General features: G+C 54.4%; 9 protein-coding genes and 1 non-coding gene across 10 annotated transcripts; 8 read left to right on the top strand and 2 right to left on the bottom strand.

The window, feature by feature from the left end:
* Nucleotides 1-549: 549 nt before the first annotated feature.
* On the top strand, nt 550-1,299 carry VTJ04DRAFT_5252 (uncharacterized protein; the record flags this gene model as incomplete). Its single annotated transcript, XM_069363348.1, has 1 exon — nt 550-1,299. The coding sequence occupies one exon, from the start codon at nt 550-552 to the stop codon at nt 1,297-1,299; it is 750 nt and encodes a 249-aa protein (XP_069220203.1).
* Nucleotides 1,300-1,898: 599 nt separating this feature from the next.
* VTJ04DRAFT_5251 (uncharacterized protein) lies at nt 1,899-3,995 on the top strand (the record flags this gene model as incomplete). Its single annotated transcript, XM_069363347.1, has 2 exons — nt 1,899-2,300; nt 3,168-3,995. 2 exons carry the CDS (start codon nt 1,899-1,901, stop codon nt 3,993-3,995), a joined length of 1,230 nt encoding a protein of 409 aa, XP_069220202.1.
* A 502-nt stretch (nt 3,996-4,497) lies between these two features.
* Nucleotides 4,498-5,337, top strand: VTJ04DRAFT_5250 (uncharacterized protein; the record flags this gene model as incomplete). Its single annotated transcript, XM_069363346.1, has 1 exon — nt 4,498-5,337. One exon carries the CDS (start codon nt 4,498-4,500, stop codon nt 5,335-5,337), a length of 840 nt encoding a protein of 279 aa, XP_069220201.1.
* A 605-nt stretch (nt 5,338-5,942) lies between these two features.
* On the top strand, nt 5,943-6,773 carry VTJ04DRAFT_5249 (uncharacterized protein; the record flags this gene model as incomplete). The annotated part of the gene is made up of 1 exon (XM_069363344.1): nt 5,943-6,773. One exon carries the CDS (start codon nt 5,943-5,945, stop codon nt 6,771-6,773), a length of 831 nt encoding a protein of 276 aa, XP_069220200.1.
* A 1,119-nt stretch (nt 6,774-7,892) lies between these two features.
* On the top strand, nt 7,893-9,102 carry VTJ04DRAFT_5248 (uncharacterized protein; the record flags this gene model as incomplete). Its single annotated transcript, XM_069363343.1, has 3 exons — nt 7,893-8,183; nt 8,249-8,468; nt 8,537-9,102. The coding sequence occupies 3 exons, from the start codon at nt 7,893-7,895 to the stop codon at nt 9,100-9,102; spliced, it is 1,077 nt and encodes a 358-aa protein (XP_069220199.1).
* Nucleotides 9,103-9,987: 885 nt separating this feature from the next.
* On the top strand, nt 9,988-10,637 carry VTJ04DRAFT_5247 (uncharacterized protein; the record flags this gene model as incomplete). The annotated part of the gene is made up of 3 exons (XM_069363342.1): nt 9,988-10,010; nt 10,158-10,262; nt 10,385-10,637. 3 exons carry the CDS (start codon nt 9,988-9,990, stop codon nt 10,635-10,637), a joined length of 381 nt encoding a protein of 126 aa, XP_069220198.1.
* A 559-nt stretch (nt 10,638-11,196) lies between these two features.
* VTJ04DRAFT_t59 lies at nt 11,197-11,312 on the bottom strand. Its single transcript has one exon. It is a non-coding gene; the product is annotated as a tRNA-Pro (tRNA).
* A 1,362-nt stretch (nt 11,313-12,674) lies between these two features.
* VTJ04DRAFT_5246 (uncharacterized protein) lies at nt 12,675-13,979 on the top strand (the record flags this gene model as incomplete). Its single annotated transcript, XM_069363341.1, has 4 exons — nt 12,675-12,697; nt 12,761-12,895; nt 12,962-13,059; nt 13,159-13,979. The coding sequence occupies 4 exons, from the start codon at nt 12,675-12,677 to the stop codon at nt 13,977-13,979; spliced, it is 1,077 nt and encodes a 358-aa protein (XP_069220197.1).
* A 671-nt stretch (nt 13,980-14,650) lies between these two features.
* Nucleotides 14,651-15,821, top strand: VTJ04DRAFT_5245 (uncharacterized protein; the record flags this gene model as incomplete). The annotated part of the gene is made up of 2 exons (XM_069363340.1): nt 14,651-14,817; nt 14,882-15,821. 2 exons carry the CDS (start codon nt 14,651-14,653, stop codon nt 15,819-15,821), a joined length of 1,107 nt encoding a protein of 368 aa, XP_069220196.1.
* Nucleotides 15,822-15,995: 174 nt separating this feature from the next.
* On the bottom strand, nt 15,996-16,942 carry VTJ04DRAFT_5244 (uncharacterized protein; the record flags this gene model as incomplete). The annotated part of the gene is made up of 3 exons (XM_069363339.1): nt 15,996-16,132; nt 16,204-16,352; nt 16,425-16,942. 3 exons carry the CDS (start codon nt 16,940-16,942, stop codon nt 15,996-15,998), a joined length of 804 nt encoding a protein of 267 aa, XP_069220195.1.
* Nucleotides 16,943-17,562: the final 620 nt, after the last annotated feature.

Raw genomic sequence — 17,562 nt, 5'->3', positions numbered from 1 at the left:
TGGACTGATCTTCGACGTGGGCCTTGGGTGTATGGGAAGAAGTGGGACGGGAAGTCAAAAAGACTGTGTATCTAGTTGCATAGCCAACTTGGGAGGGGAGGTTATTACTGCGTACAGGATGTACATATATGCTAAATAAACATGCCTGGTTATTTATTTTTGCCCCCTAGAGCCCAGGAAACCATCCCGGTGATGGTTGTGGCTCAGCAAGGCGCCGTGCACAGCCACTCTCCATCATGTTCGCAGCTACCAGGCAGGAATAGATTTGGTCTCGGCTTCATATTCCCCCGGTTGCAACCCTGGCGGTGCTCATGGTAGACAGCCCTTGTAGATCACGAACCGGGTCTCAGCGAATGACTCTTCGGCGAGAGCTCCCATCATGGATTTAAACCTTCTTGTCGCTGCGGCCAACTCGCCTGCTCCTGTGCCAAACGCACACTGGCAAAACATATACATACATACGGAGTTCTCTTCTCACAGACGGCTCGCCTTTCCAGCATCGCCCACACCTTACTTCCCATCGCATACTCTTCCTACTCCTTGCGCCTCATGACATCTTTGCCTGCGAACGGGGCTAAGGCCCCCACCATCGGGTTCTGCACCCTGCCCGCCGAAGTTCGAGAAATCATTTATCACTACGCCCTTTTGGATCATTCGCAATCCGTTCCCGATAAAATGAGGCACATCATATACTGGGACAGTACCGCCATAATCCCGAGGAAGAACTGGCTCGCACTCCTCTGCACATGCCGGCAAATCTACACCGAAGCAGCACCTCTCGTGTACCTCAACACCCAGTTTCTCTTCCTGGGAGGGGTGCTAATCTACAGGTACGACAAGTTGCGGTGGTTCTGCGAGAATCTTAGGACCGACAACGCCCGGTGCATCAGGACGGTGCATATGGCATTCCCGGACTACTACTGGGTCCGCATACCCCGTTGGAACTACTCGCAACCCGCCAACCTAGAGCTCCAACAGGACACCTTATGCTGCTTGGAGCTTCTGCGGAACTATTGTCCAGGTATCACCACATTGATTCTGTGGCAGAGGAGTCTTTGGTATGATCCGTATTATGTATCTTTCGAACCCGACACGGTGAAAAAGGTGATGCTAGAGGTGGACAAGGCGTTGAAGACCTTTCCTTCGCGAACAAAAATCGAGGTCCGGTGGCTTGGCGACCCTCACCCGCAGATCACCAAAGAAATGCGGGAGCTTGGCTGGACGCTCAGCAACTGGCCGCATTACTATTTGTCTGGGACCCGACCAAGCAGGTACACTGAAGACGGAGGAATTGAATGAAGTGATGTGGCACGCAAGACCAAATGGTCGACGATCAGCGAGGATTGGAATCTGAGTGATTGTATTGAGAGAGCTAGCTAGAAGAGAAGCGTTCAAAATGAGAGAAAGAAGATGCCTTATATACACGACTGAGTGGTCAGACCCAGCGTCTGGCCTCTCGGGTCCCCTGACTTGGCCAGGGCCGGGAAACCGGGGAGGTCAGCCTAGGCCTTGGTGGCTGTGGTCCTGAGAGGTGAGGGCCAGAACTTCATGCCTCAGGCCTCAGAATTGGGTCCTGACGCATCAACTCCTGTCACAAGTGAACAGGGTGAAGTGCTTGTTGAAATCAGTAGAACAGTAGGTATAATTAACTGCTGGAATAAAATACACAAAAGAGCAGCCGCGCGGTCGAGGTCTGTCAACTCCCTGAGCCTCGAGGGCGCATGTTCTCAGCCCAACAAAATTGAAGAACAAGCTTCTGCACCCGGTTTAACAAGTTGTTGTAGACTCTCAACAATAATTGGGCACAATTACGATCCTTTCGTTCAGCCATTAAGCGGCAAGAACCATCAGCCTCAACATCATCTGAGCAGACGACGCTTTTCTTTCCTTCATCTTCAATGAAGCCGGACATCTTCAAGAAAATCACCAACTTCTTCCACGCCCATTCCGAACACCGTCCTCGACAATACGCGCCTCAGGAAAGCGGCTTCTTCAAGCTACCCCCCGAGCTCCGAACCACCATCTACCACCTCGTCCTCATCGAACCCCTCCGCCCCCTCACCTCTGCTTCACTACCTGATGTCCCCGCAACAACCGGACCATCGCCGTTCGATCGGAAACCACCACACCACTGGCTGGCGATCGTCCGCACCTGTCGACAAGCCTATGACGAAGCCATCCCGCTGGTCTACCAATCCCACGAGTTCTGGCTAGGCAATGACGAGCCCAAGCAACAACTCCGTCGAGTCCGGCGGTTCCTCAAAACAATTCCACCCGCCAACGCCGTTCATCTGACGACAGTTTGGCTCAGCTTTCCGGATTTTCACTTCGATTTTCTGGTCCAAAAGGACCAGATGCTTTGCCCTGAGGCTAAGGGGGAAGTTGAGGTTGCCCCGGCCTCCATCACCAGCCTCAGGACCCTACGGGAGGGATGTCCAAACATCAGGAGTTTGTTGTTCCTCGTTCATGGCGGGGATAATCTTCATATATGCACTGCGCTCAGAGCAAATGGTCAGACATTTTTGGTCCCTTTTGAGCAGGCGTTGGATGAGATTGATGCTGAGTTGAAGCGGTTCACTTCGCTGTCACGGGTTCTTGTGTATTGGCCTTTGGAGATGGTCTGGGAGGCCGCATCGAAGATGATGCGGCTTGGGTGGATGGTTCGGGATCCCGAGCGCATTTGTGATGAAGCGCTTGTTGCGAAGAAGCTCAAGGAGATGGGCACCCCGGGTCAGTGTATTTACAACCCCATAGTTTTGGCGATGATGAGATGACTGGTGGGTCTCGAGAAGCTCACATGTGTACTTGACTCTTGCCATCCGGGGAGATGGTGGTTTGATGGTCAGGCCGGCCAGGCAGAGGAGTTAAGACGGCATGAATATTCATCCGGTATTATTACTTGGGAGACTCGATGCATAGGCAATGACGGCCTCCTTCGCAGCCCTTCCGCTCCTGTGGGTGCCTAGATGAAGTTGCTCGAATTCTGCCCTGACAAGATCGCGGTGGTATATAAACAGAGCGCCTCCTCGAGCCTGGCCCATCCTGACCGGTATTCAATCTTGAACTTTCCATCACACCCGGCCGTCGGTGTGACGGCGAACACTGCCCTTCTCGTCACTCCTCAAGTTCCACCATAATCACGCACCATGAGCAACCCTGAAAAACAGAGCAGGCTCCTCTGCCTGCCTGCCGAGATCCGGGAGAAGATATACCGCTATGTCTTGCTCGTCCCGTTCAACAGGCAGGACATCCGCCGCTGGCAACCCTGGAACGGCTGGAAAGAGCCCGATTACCGTTTTGCCCTCTCTTTCACCTGCCGGAATATCTACGCTGAGACGATGAAGCTGGTGTATAGCGAGATCCCGTTCTGTCTTGACATACGCGACTCGGACCAGGCGCTCTCAGTCCTGCGGCAGTTCTTGGGCTCCATCGGGCCTGTTCATGCTCAGTGGATCACTCGCTTCAGGATCACTTGTCCGGAGCTTTTGTATGTTCCAAGGAAACAGGACAATGCGGAGAGCAAGGAAGATGAGAACAGCAACAACAGCAACAACGAGGATGACAGCGACTCTGATGACGACGAGTGGCGCAAACGCTTCAATGTGGAAGTCTCTGAAGCCGGGTTGGAGTGCCTTCGACTTCTGCGGCAGCGCTGTCCTTCGATCGCGACGCTCGGGTTCCATATGTTCGGCCCTCGACGACTCCATGACCACGATGACGATTCTCAATGCCGGAATGTGGTCCGGAATCAGAAGGCAGCAAGGAAGGTCATGATGCGGGAGCTGATGGAGTTCCCGTCGCTTTCCACGATTTGGCAGCGGGATCTGCAAGTCTTGGGGCGTCGGGCAATGCTCAGCTATGGTGTCTTAAGCCGTCCCAAGGAGGGCTGGCAGGAGACTGACTTGATCGAGTTCCCGGACAAATACGTCGGTCTTGGTGGCCAGTACGACAAGGAGATGCATAAGCTCTTCGACTGGCTTTATGTTCATCTTTAACAACAAGACCGTGAGTCAACGAGGTTTGATACTCTTACAACTTTGGCTGTTGTTACTGCCTTCGCACAACTATGGTCTCTGGGAGGGCTGAGTTCTGGCCCAGCGACTCGGGAATTTCCCCAAATAGCTTGGGACAGCCAAAGGACTGGTCCAATGTGAGAGAGACGGGGACCCGACGAGTTGGGGCTGCATGAGGTTTGCCAGGGCTGGTAGTTCTCTGCTCCGCATCCGAAAAGCAAATCCTCGGGCACTCCAGCCATCTGCCCAAAAGTCGAATGGGTGAACCCGTAGAAGGATTAGGTGCCAAGGGAGCTAGCTCCATAGTACGCAGCATGGAAAATGACTATTAGCACCTTGCGATGGTGCCTAGTTAAAGCCTGCCTCGCCCAAGGATGCACAAAGCCTTGTGTCTCCTGTTCATCACAACAAAGAACCCGAAGCTCAGCTATTATCCCCTATGTCTGAAGCAACCCACCTTCACTACTTTTACTTGTTGCCAGTCATGACGGAAATTCAACAAAACAGCAGGTTGCTTAACCTGCCCGGCGAGCTCCGGACACAAATCTACCACGCCGTTCTTAACCCGGACAATGGCGCTGAGGAATACAATAGCTATCGGATTGACAAAAGAGGAAAACGAAGAACAGAAGACCGTTGGCCAAAGCACTGGCTCGCTCTTATCTACACGTGCCGGCAGATATACACTGAGGCCATCGGCATTGTGTACGGCCACCTTGTCTTTGATTTCTCCGATTATACATCAGAGAACCAGCTCGCCAAACTTCACTGGTTCCTGGACACAATCGGGCTTGCCAATGTCCGCTCTATAAGGAGGATCGCGATGCATGCACCGGACCTCTGGGCAATCGATCCGAGAAACAACGGGCCCGGGCATGCGACGGAGCGCGAGACAGATGGCAATATCGAGGGAAATAACAACGTCCAGGGGAACGGTTACGATGAAGTCGATTCTGACACGGAATCTCTTTTTAATTTCATTTTTCCGGAGGATCACGACGACGAGGTGGCCGTGGAAATCTCGCAAGCCGGCCTGGAGTGTCTGGAAACTCTGCGTCAGCGATGCCCTGCACTCGATTATCTCCAATTGTGCTTCTTCCCTGCGCGAAGACCACCAACAAAGCTCCCAAACAGGGCTGTCCATCCCTCGAACGTGGCAGAGAGCCAAGATCAGGCCATCGTACGGATGTCCGAAGATTTGCCAGGCTGGCCAGGTCTCTCGCGCATTGAATGCGCCTTGTTGGACAAGACGGACGGTCATGTTGCTTTCAGAACCCTCATTTTCGTACGCAGCGGTGATGATTGGTACGAAGAGTTAGATTAAGAGGGCGCTGGGGACACCCTCTGGCAGGGGAAAACATCAGCTCTTCAAGAATCGCAATACAAGTCTGAACAGATGTGAAGAGCATGAGATACTAATAATATCAGGAACTGCCCTGGGGGACTCTGGGGTGTGTTTGCAACCCCACACACCCTGTGACAACACTAAGACACAGCCACAACTGCATGTTAAAGTCTCCTGTTGCCCCGTATACAGGCAGGCAGTGCTGACCTCCCTCTGTGTTCGAGGCAATCAGGGCGGCGTATTCGGCATTTCCTCGATAGCGCAGACTACCTGATTCAAACAGCCCTCTTCTCGACGGTTAGACACCTCGATGCGCCTCCATAATAACATATCGATATACGGTAGGCACGTATGTGCATACGTACTGGAGTAGGCTACTGATGTACTGTAACACCTAGGCCCCTACCATGTTCCCCACCGCAGTTTTGTTCGTGCCAAGGGAGCTAGGAGGCGGATGTTAATTAGGTGAATTGTGAATGCTGACGTTCCCCGCAACTAAAGGATGCGAAAGAACTTCACGCTTCTTCACAGAATCAGAGGCGCCGCTTAAAATCCTGAGTTCAGGTTCCTCTCTCTTCTGGACCATGACAGAGATCCGACAAAACAGCAGGCTGCTCAACCTACCCGGCGAACTTCGAACACAGATCTATGGGACCGTCCTCGTCCACGGGGATGTTGTGGATTTCAACTGGCATTATCCTGATAGACGACGGAAAAAAGAACGCCATGATCGGCCAGAGCAATGGCTTGCTCTGATCTACACATGCCGCCAAATCTACACCGAGGCGATCGGGATCGTCTACAGCGAGCATGCCTTCGACTTCTCCGCCACGACTTCAGAGAAGCAGCTCTTCAAGATCCAATGGTTCTTGGACACAATCGGACCCGTTAATGCCAGTTTCATTACCAGGGTCTTGATGCATGCGCCAGACCTTCGGGCCATCGTCGACAGCGAGAATGAAGAGGAACCAGGGCCCGAGCGAGAGGAAGACGGCGTTGGGAACAACAGTCATGGAGCAAATGACAATGGCCACAACCAGGGAAATGACGATGAAAGTGTTTATGATTCTGATTTTGAGCCCGAGTTCTTTTTCCAGGAGGAGGGAGAAGATGAGAAGCCCGTGGAAATCTCGCAAGTCGGTCTGGATTGCATGAGGACTCTCCGCGACCGGTGCCCTGGGCTGAGCTCTCTGCGGCTGTACTTCTTCCCTCCACGACGATCATTTCCACGGAGCTCAACCGCGGCTAACCAAGCCCGGTACGTGGCAGGGGACCGAGTTGCGGCAGCCGCACGGATTGTCACCGAACTACGAGAGTTTCCTTGTATCTCCCATCTCGAGATAGCAGAATGGATCGTGACGGAAGAGGGGCACTTTGACTGGCAGTTGCTCAAGATGACAAGGGATGGTCCATGAGTTAGGCCATTGCGGACACCATCAGCGATGGCTTTTCAAGGGAATTGTTCCTGTAGCAGACACTACGTACACATCTGGACCGGGACGCAAGCAATATGAGATGGATATTCCTAGATGAAATGGGGTCCAAGAGAACCAGCGGTGTGCTTCCGTGTGTGCTTAGGTACCTCAGGGATGTACTTACTTCGGTGTTAATGAAATAATAATTAGAGCACAATCAACACGGGTCCGGAAGCCACATAAACCATTTAATGGCCCAACTCGCGTAGAAAAAGGACATGATCTGCTTCTATCACCTTTGGCTCTGAGTTGTCTGAGACTTTCTCGATTCCGATTCTCGTCCTCCCGAGACAGGCTGGCGGAAACTCGGACAGACTTGTCCAGGCACCTCCAAAGCCGCAGCTGCGGCGGCAGCAGGAACCCGTCCTCGGTCTGGTTGAAGATGGGACAAGACGAGCCCGAGTTAACTAAGAACTGCAGATCCCCAGGCACCATCACGAATAGGAGTGTTCCACAGCATCCAACCCCCCGAACCGAGCCGCCAACACATCAATCGTGTGGGTTTTTGCAGAGCTTATTTCGATGGCTGCGCATCCTCACCTCCCCGCGGTGAGATGTACCCAATACCAAGGCTGGGCCTGTGCACTCCATTGGACGCTCTCCGCATCTCCTTGCGTCCAGACCGAGCCATTCCGGCCCTTGGCAATGCCAGTGAGATGCAGCCTGACAGAAGGTTGGGGATTGTCTTCCACCCGTTCAGCAAGCTAGCTTATACGAGGGGTTCTGACGCATGTAACCTCCACCACCCGCTGGGAAAGGCAGAAATCGGCGTTGCGGCTGAGCAATAATTGCCTTGCGATCTTTGTTGATCCAGTCACACAACAGCGAGAGCTCAGGACAACAATGGAGAGGTTGGGGCCTGTGGAATGACCGAGGCACGGTCGAGTTTCGATGCTGACGCTGTGCGTCCCGAAGCAATGGGGACCCTGTTGGCACGGTGTAAGAGTATAAGACGTCGAGCTCCGGCCGAACTCATGCGGTTGTGTTTCCCCTGAGCGGCTTTCACGTGTTGTTTCTGATCTGCGAGCCTCAATTGCACGTTGCAGTGAACCAAACAAGATGTTAAACCGGAAGACGCTCTCAGCCCTGATTGCCGGGGCCGCCGTCACCTCGGCATGCACCATCCCTGAGGAGACGCTGAGTGACACCATCACCTACCCCTTCAGCATCCAGGTTCAGAATGCCTCTCGCCCCGAGGTGCACAATGAGTTCTTCAAAATGTACCCATGGGGTGGTGGCGACGCCCATCTGTTCATTGGTCCCGTTGGTCTGGATACCTATGACTTGACACTCGTGGACGGCGTCATCACGCATGACGGCATGGGCGTCCAAGCCGTCATCAACGGCGAGGTATGTCAACTGGCCTTGCCTTTGGCCAATGGTTGGACTTCAGCATAGCTGACGTCTTCACGCAGTGGTCCGAGATCGACGACACCACCAAGCTCTTCATGACCGGGCGTTCCGATCCCAGAGCCTTCTTCCAGCCCACATACGCCTGCAACCCGGACACGGACGAGCTCCAGATAGAGCTGACCCTCGTGGGCCGGCAATATGATCCACCAGGTGGTGTCATTTGCGTGCGCGAGTCCTTCGACAACAGCCACGAGTTCCGCTACTCGCCGCCGGGCAACACCCGTACGTTGACTTCGTGCCATGCGTTCCCCTCTCGAACGCACGCCTCGCTTACATTCGTCAACCCACAGTCATTGACCCCAACCGCGAGTGCATCACCGTCACTCTGGTCGTGATCCCGACAACCGAGCTTCCTCCCACCTCGACCGTGGCCACCACCATCACGACCAGCACCGTTTCCAGCACCGTCGCCACGACCTCGTCGACGAGCACCTCGTCCACCTCCACCGCCCCGACAGCCACCCCGTCGACCGACCCCAGCGACCTCTTCACCGACCTGACGGCCCTGGGCTGGCGGTTCCTGGGCTGCTCGCCCGAGGAGCGGTGGACGACCGACGGGGCCTTCCGCACGCTGCCCGACGTGGTGCACAGCTCCGACACCATGACCAACCAGTGGTGCGTGGCGTGGTGCGAGGGCCAGGGCTTCAAGTACGCCGGCACCGAATGGAACCGCGAGTGCTGGTGCGGCAACGCCTACGCGTCGACGCGCGCCCCGGGAACTACCATCGCCAGCCTGGCCACCTGCGACTACCCGTGCACGGGCGACTCGACGCAGATTTGCGGCGGCGATGCGTGGTTGAGCTTGTATGAGAAGTGCGAGGAGGAGGAGCCGTGTGAGAACCAGGTGTTTACGTAAGATGTTGGTAGTGGGAGTTCATGAGCTGTTGATGTGCCATGATAATATGTCGGCTGGCCTTTGGACTGGCCGAGGAATGTAATGATCATCATGATGACGCTTATGATTAATGATCGAAGTACAGTACATACCGGAGGATTGGAGGGACGTCAATGTCCATGAACCTACCTAGTTAGGACATAGGTGCTTTCACCATTATCGTCGGTTTGCCGGCGGGTCAACCGTTGTTGTCTTGTTTGAGGTGGTTCAGGCGGCGATCTTCCCACGTGCCAAAGATTTGGAATTGTGGTTCTCCATGTCGCACGGCTGACGCCATCTGCCACACCTATTGTCAACCCCAGATTCTGTTGTCTCAGTTCAGCCCAGCACTTCCCGTGCCGTTTGAGCCCAAGCCGTTGAGTGTTTGTGTCAGGCGTCCGGGCTGTACCACCGCCGTCCGCCCGTCCAACATGGTGGCTTTGTAAGCCCAGGAGAAAACTCGGGAGAGTTCCAGGCTGCGAACTTGATGCTCTCAGGAACTGACAAAAGAACGCCCCGCTGGGCCTCCTGCCTGCCGAATGCGGGGCTTCGGCCGAGGGGTTATGGGGCCGGGCACGTTGCTGTGCCTGTTGCACCTTCTGACAAATCCCGCTGGGCCCGCCCGCGGATTACATCATTTGCCCCAGGGGGGTAAGAACAGGCTGGCTGTGCTTCTTTGCAACTCAGCAAAAAGCCTTAAATAAACCTCAGCTGCTCCGGCCGTCGGCACAACCACATCCCCCCGCCTCCTCCCTCCCCCAGATGACATCCAGACTTCTGCGCCCTGCCTTCACGACCCTTCGAGGAATTCCAACTCTTGCCAGACAACCAGCCGTCGCGAGATCATTCACTACCAGTTCCCCCAAGATGACCGTCCACAAGATTGAATCGTGAGTGGCCTTGGCGAACCTGCCCCGCGCACTTCCTTTCAGCGCGACGCGGGGTGGCTCTGCCTCCCCCGCGCCGCGACACCGCGAATACACTTCCCCTGTCGGTGTTGATGTTTCCATGCTGACTTCGTTGTCCCTCATTTCCAGGGTTGAGAAGTTCAAGGAGACCATCGCTAACAACAAGGTGGTCATCCTCGACGCCTTCGCGACATGGTGCGGTCCTTGCAAGGCCATTGCCCCTCAGGTCGAGCGGTACGCTTCCCCCCTCCGGCCGCCTTCGCACTCCTCCTGAGATATTTCCCTCTTCCCATAAGACCTGCCTCAACCAGCAGAAAACCTGGACGGTAGCTAACCCATATCTCCCCAAACCACAGCTGGTCCGAGGACGAGGCCTATTCCGGCATCCATTTCGCCAAGTTCGACGTGGACGAGGTATCAGAGCTCGCGGCCGAGCTGGGCATCCGCGCCATGCCCACGTTCCTCTTCTTTAAGGACGGCCAGAAGGTGGAGGAGTTCCTCGGCGCTAACCCGCCCGCCCTGATCAACCTGCTCAAGAAGCACGCCCCGGGGTCTGGGGACGCGGCGGTGGAGAAGAAGGAGGAGGGTGACAAGCCCGCTGATGCTTGAGGAGGGAGAGACAGATGATGTGGGTGAGGGGAGGATGCCTTGATGCTGCTTTAACTAAACCAATCGAACTAGCCAGGGGCATTGTTTGAGAGGATTGAAGAACAGAATCATACTCCGTGTGGTGGGACAGATGGCTGCATCGGCGTGATTCCTTATTTATTCGTGTCCGTCACTGCAGGTTGTTGGTGATCACGCAGTGACACGGAATGTCTTGGTAGACTCAGGTACCTGCCCTACTGCACACCACATGACTGACGGTCCCGATCCAATTTATTGGGAATCCTAGAGACAATGAAGACAAAGTGTATCCTGTGCGGTGGTTGTAACCAACCGTCTGGAAAAGATCTCTGTTTCATGGAGTAAGCGCGAGCGACGAACATCAGACCGATCGTTGTTGCCTTGTGAAGCACTCACACCGAGACTGTGACATGAACGATGACGAGAACAGAGCAAAGTAGATATAAAAAAACCAATAATAGGAAAATAAAAATACAAATGTAAAAAGAATAATAAAAAGGACAAAATAACCATAATCTCACGTGAATCATGGAAAAAAGTAGGGGCCACCCGGGGATCGAACCCGGGACCTCTCGCAAATCTACTCGCCGTATTTCTACGGGCAAGTTAGCTAAGGGTGGACCCTAAGCGAGAATCATACCACTAGACCAGCGGCCCTGATTGGTGACTGCTTGCACTGTCATGGAGTCGGTGAACATGTAAGTGAGCATCGGGGAGGTTTGGAACAGTGAAAGCTCGGGCAGTGCGATGGACAGGATTGTGTAATCCTTGAGTTTTGCAGATTGGTGTTTCTGCTTGCGGGAATTGCAGGTAGATCAACAGGAGTTGTCAGCGTTTGAGGGAGCGCGACGAGGTATGACCTACCCAAAATATCTGGTACTTACCCAAAGCGAGACCGATGCAAAGGAGAAGAGTACCTATGTAAGGTATACAGACATGTAAGGTACACTTCCTTCGATCCCAGGTAATTGTTTAAACGAGGCATGAGGCTTAAAATGTTCCTTCAACCATCAATTGACCGTTTACGACATGGATGTTTTGGAGCAGCGAGCTGATATGTACCTACACAGCTTAGATGTCAAGGACAACATGCTCACCAACCGCATCCTATACCTCCAGGTGCCTTGAAATCCCGGTTATGTAACAGCAAATGTGACACCAGGTGTGAAACTATCCAGCCGAATATCTGTTTGAACTCGGCCCCGCTCAGGACCATGAGGTCCGAGACAAAACGGCGGCCCAGGCCCGGCTCCGCGTCCGGCTGATGTGGGGGAGGGAAGGGGCCGGGTCGGAGTCCGGATCCGTCCTTCCGGTCCGGTGGTACCGCCAACTGAACACTGGAATCTCTCAACGACAACCTGGAGGGAAGCAAGTAACTCCCCTGAGCTACTAGGCAGATGGCTCCTAAATCTGCAAGTCCTACGGAGGAAGAAAACTTCTCGGGGTGCACTGCAAGGCTGATGGAGTCAATGCTCGAGGGTACCTGTGCCAATCAGGGCCAGGCCTCCTTTCTCGTGGAATAAGGCGAGCATGTCCAGGCACATTTCTCCCCAAATTGCATCCGCTGTTTTCTGAATGACAACAAGCAGACCTCATGCTTTTTGCCATGCTTCTTTATTGCCTTGGGAATTGTAGGTATCATCCCACGTCGGCTTGTGTCGGCCGAATCCACGGCCCGAACTCCGCTCATCCGGCTCCGGCTCCGGCAGATGCGGGGCTGGCTGGGCCCTCTGGATGGTGAAAGATATGTGCACTTCGGTGGCATGAAAAGTGCTGTTGGCGTCGGGAAACCGGCGTATGGACGTCTGGGCGTCGGATTGCTTTATAGTACACAGGTTTTCCGGTGTGACTCATTTGTTCTGTGAATAATAGCTTAAAACGGAGCTCCAAGTTCAATTCGACCCGTCACGCTGCGGCAGACATTAAGCATCCACCCCCCAAACCTCACCGAGCCAGCTCCCCAGGCCCAGACGGAGATATCCCGACAGCTCGTCGCCAAGTTAACCTCCAAATCACAGTATGGCAAACATCGTCGTCATAGGGTACGTCTCCATCTCCACCTCTCGAACAGGGGATATCGAGACTAACCACCGCTCCAATCCCAGCGCCGGGGTGAGCGGCCTCACCTCCGCCCTGCTCCTAGCAAGGAAGGGTCATGCCGTGACCGTCATCTCAAAGCACATGCCAGGCGACTACGACATTGAGTATACATCGCCCTGGGCTGGGGCCAACATGCTCCCGTAAGTTCCCCTGACGAGTGCCAGAGAGACACCACCGCTACTAACCCATCACTCTCTGCACAAAAGCATGGCTTCCGAGGAAAATAGCCAGTGGGAGCGTCGGACATGGCCGGAGCTACGCCGGCTGGCTCAGGAAGTGCCTGAGGCTGGGTTTCACTTTCAGAGTACGTCTTCCATTACCTTGTTCTCTTGTCTTATTCGGTCATACCTCTATTTTGTTTCTCTCTTTTATCTTCTTCACAACACCAACTCACCCCATCCAGCCGCCCGCGTCCTCCGCCGCCACGCCGACCTCGCCGATAACAAACTCCTCGGCGACGGCCTCTTCCAGCTCAACCCATGGTACCGCGAGCTGATGGACAACTTCCGCGAGCTCTCCGCCGACCAGCTGCCTCCCGGCGTCGACTCGGGCTGCGAGTTCACCTCGGTCTGCATCAACACCGCCGTCTACCTCCCCTGGCTGGTCAGCCAATGCTCTCAGCTCGGCGCCGTCTTCCGTCGCAAGACGATCAAGCACATCTCGGAGGCGGCCGGGCTGCACCACACCGGCAAGCCGGCGGATGTGGTGGTGAACGCCACGGGGGTGTTGGCGTGTAAGTTGGGTGGGGTGGAGGATAAGAAGGTGTATCCGATCCGCGGGCAGATCGTGCTTGTGAGGAATGAGGCGAAGGGGTTGATGCCGACCGTGAGTGGGTGTGATGACGGGGATGATGAGTTGGTGTATGTCATGCAGCGCGCTCTTGGAGGTGGGACGATTCTGGGAGGGACGTATACGAAGGGAAGCTGGGACCCGAACCCGGATCCGAATATTGCCATTCGGATTATGAAGAGGGCGGTAGAGACCCTGCCTGCGTTGACGGACGGGAAGGGTATTGAGGGGTTGGATGTCATTCGCCACGGAGTTGGGTTGAGGCCGGGGAGGGAAGGGGGAGTGAGGATCGAGAAGGAGGTGATAGAGGGGTTGCGGGTGGTCCATAATTACGGACATGCTGGTTGGGGATATCAGGGGAGCTATGGATGTGCGGAGAGGGTGGTTGAGTTAGTGGATGAGGTGCTGAAGGAAAAGGGGAACGCAGCCGTATGAGCATGTCGCAAGATGGTAACCCATGAAGAACTAAGCGGTGTTTCTCGCTCTCTCCAGGAGAGACGCCAGAGACTTCTACGTGGATGTTGTCATTCTAGCCACATGGTTGGTCAACTTTGACCGACTGTTGTTTATTGTTTCTTTTCCATGCAGTGCCTTCTTTCTGTCATATATTTTTTTATTTTTCCTATTATCTTTTCTTGCCTTCTCTGCCTTCCTTTCTACACTCGCGTCTTTCTTGCTCCCTTTTTTTTCCTGTGGACTTGTCTCCAACCATGGTCACAAATGACTAAGCTATGACAACGTTGGGGCTGACACTGGCGGAGTTTCCGTTTAGGGACAACGCCGCCGGCTCAGAGGAGTGCCTGGCCTGTGATCGAGAACCAGGAATCGACCTCAGTTACCCGGCAGGAACCACTTGCCTCAGGTATTTCCAGTCTTTATGTATTGATAATTCGGGGAATGAGTGAACAAATGGATGCCAATCGCCTCCTCCCCGTCTCGACCTGGGCTCAGATGTCGTGTTGACATACGCCTTCGTAACTCATGTGTCACATCTGTCGTCTTGGAACAATGCGTTTTCTGATGCCCTTGAGATTCGAGCCTATTTAGATACAGCGTTCCTTTATCATTCCAAGACCATCAACATTGTCTTTCCTCGGGCAATCAACATGGCCTATTCACATCAGGATAACCGGTCCTCGATGCCCAACCATCCAGCTAACATACACTCAAACATAAACCCAGCGCACCTGGCCATCCTCTTCCAAACATGCTTCGCGTGTGGCCTCAGTGCAGCTGCGCTACTGAATCCCCAGGAGACGGGTCATCCCAGCAAGTAACTCTCCCCCCATCTTCTCGGTTTCTCTGCGACACGCCAACTGATAGCCACACGCACACAGCTCGTCCATCATCCAACTCACAACCACCGCTCTCCCTTTTGCCATAGGATCTCTCCTCGCAGCCGCGTTTCTACCCCAGGCTATTCGCAAGTTCCGAGCGATATCCCCTACCTGCCTTCTCATCCTGGCCAATCTGTGCCTCGCCGCAGCCACCTGCCTGGTCTACGTCCCACCCTCGGCCAACCTACCGGTGATAGTCCTTTGTCATCACATCATTGCCATATTTACCACGATCGCTCTCACCACAGTCTTTTCCTGCCTCCGTCCGCCGAGACCAACACTAGCAGTAGCCCTCGGAGTAGCGGGGCTAGGAGTATTTGTCCAAGCAGCTACCTCAACCAGCCGTCCGATCATCCCGCTTATATCTCTTGCCAACGCAGCAATCATGGCCCTTATAGCCTTGTTCAACAAGACGCCTCTTGCCAAAAAGCCAGGGTCAGACTACGAAGACGGCAGTTCCCACAAGAGGGACAACCCCGAGGACATCCCCCACCACCAACTCTTCTTCCATAGGACCTGGTACCTACCACCTCCTCCATACCGAACCATCCTGGCCGCCCTTCTAGCATTCACATCTCTCACAGCCGTGACTGTCCTCCCCGCCGCGCTGACTTCCCTCTCCCTCCCGGCAGGACCCGCGACTGAGCTGTTGGGTGGCCTCATCTTCGGCTTCGGATTCCTTCGCGCAGTTGAGGTCGCTTTGAACGAGAGAAGCGGCAGCGGCAGGAGTGGTGGTGTCGCAAGCCGGGATGTGAGGACGGTGATGAACGGGGTTGGCATTGTTGTGTCGTATGGCCACGTCGGGGTTGCGCTGGGGATTGTGTTGGGGAGAGTCATTGTGGAGGCGGATATGGGTGCTGAAGTCCGTGTTGTTTTGAGCGGTGTTGCTATGGGTTGTCTTTTGTATGGAGTAGTGAAGTTGTGGCGCCGAATTGGTTAAGGTGTCAGCCTCTGTTCGCAAATTTGAGGGAGGAAGACAAGATCAGCGTTTTGTATTCTCGTGGGTATACTAATGGGTACTTCTTTATCTAAAACTGTAATTTGTGCGGGTCTATCGAGTGGTCTATGCCATAATCCCGTCCAATATCATGCCCGTCATTGATAGGTCATCAGATCACTTTTGCAAACCTGTCGCAGCGTCTTTAACGCTCAGCCTGCCTTCGACGATGTCCTTAACTGTGGCAAGGATGTCCGAGAAATCATTGAAGGTCCGGAACGGAACTGCTTCATTCTCACAATATTTGACGAGATCTGTTGGGAGTCAGTAAACAAACGAAAAAGCGTCTGTTGAGACCCCTTGGAGTCGACACGGAATTGCTTACCTCTCCCGGCCTTGGCGAACAGCAAGTCGGTTTCCTTGGCTGCCGACAAATCCGACACACCATCACCGGCATAGAAGAGCACCGGCCTTTGCTCCGGTGGGAGATTGGCATAAGGCCGGATCTCGCGAGACTTATCATGGCCGTGCCCACTATTATGAGACGCAAAGTCAGCCCGAGGCACAACAAACTCCAAATACCACACCCCTCTCTATCTCACTCACCTCTCATCGCGGTACACAATCCGCCACCCGTTCGGCTCATTAATACTCCCCTTCCCCTCCCTCGGCGCCACATCGTTGCTGACAATCTGTAACTCATCCGTCGCCTCCTCCCCCAACATGTGGGCCAGCAAGGCGCGGATGATGGGCCGCATCCCGCCGCTCAGGACCACGACGGGGACGTTGTTTTGCTTGGCCCACCCGTAAAAGTCCTTGAACCCCGGGTCGAGGGTGATGTTTTTGAGGAGCACGTCGATGCACTCGTTGAAGGGGGTCGATATGCTGTCGAGCATCTGGGTGAAGGCGTCCCGGAAGTGGGCTTTCCCCGCGAGCACCTCGTCGCTGAGGGCTTTGCGCCGCGCGGCGCCGAAGCCGAGGTTGTCGGTGATGAAGTCGTTGCTGTCCTGCTGGGTGATGGTGCCGTCGAAGTCGGTGAAGAAGATGAATTTGGGGTTGGTTTTGAGGGCGGGGAGGGAATGAGGCACGGCCGAGCCGGTGCCGTCAGGAAGAGATTGGATCATGGTGGGCAAATTGGGTGTTGGTCGGGACTGGCCAGGATGATTATGAGAGAAGGCTTTGTTGAATGGGATTTACTTGAAGGGAGAGATCCTCGAAATCCGGAGTATCCGGGCTGGGTAGTATTTATATGTCCCTGACAACTCGCGACGCTTTCCCGTTGACTTTATTCGTGTCTCACTAAGCCCACAGGACCCAAGAAATGGCGGGTTGACTAGGGACCGTTTTGTTGACTCAGGGGCGGTTGGCAAAGTCCCTGAGCCGAACTTTTGAGTTCTTCAGTGACGTCCAGCAGCGGGGTCCATCCCCGGAGCGGACAGGGGCTTGCGCCGTGTGGGGGTCCGGCATCCGCTTGAACTTTGCGACGTCGGACTCGGGCCATCTTCTAAATTGTCCCTGAAGAATGTATCAGAGACCATCATGTTGTATATCGGACTCGTCCTAGAACTGGATACTTTAGAATGATCATATAATGTTTATTTCTACGTGATTCAAAGTGTCAACTTTGAGGACCTAGGGAGGAGTTGACCGGACTTGCTGTGCTTGGAAGTCCTTGGACCCATCAAAAACTTTATCTTATCGAAATGGAGGGGCAGCGCCCCACTCTCTCAAATTCCATGCATGT

Source organism: Mycothermus thermophilus (genome assembly GCF_041956435.1).
Source record: "Mycothermus thermophilus strain CBS 625.91 unplaced genomic scaffold VTJ04scaffold_3, whole genome shotgun sequence".
Lineage (NCBI taxonomy): Eukaryota > Fungi > Ascomycota > Sordariomycetes > Sordariales > Chaetomiaceae > Mycothermus > Mycothermus thermophilus.
Note: the sequence above shows the minus strand (reverse complement) of the source record. Positions and strands in the feature narration are given on the sequence as shown.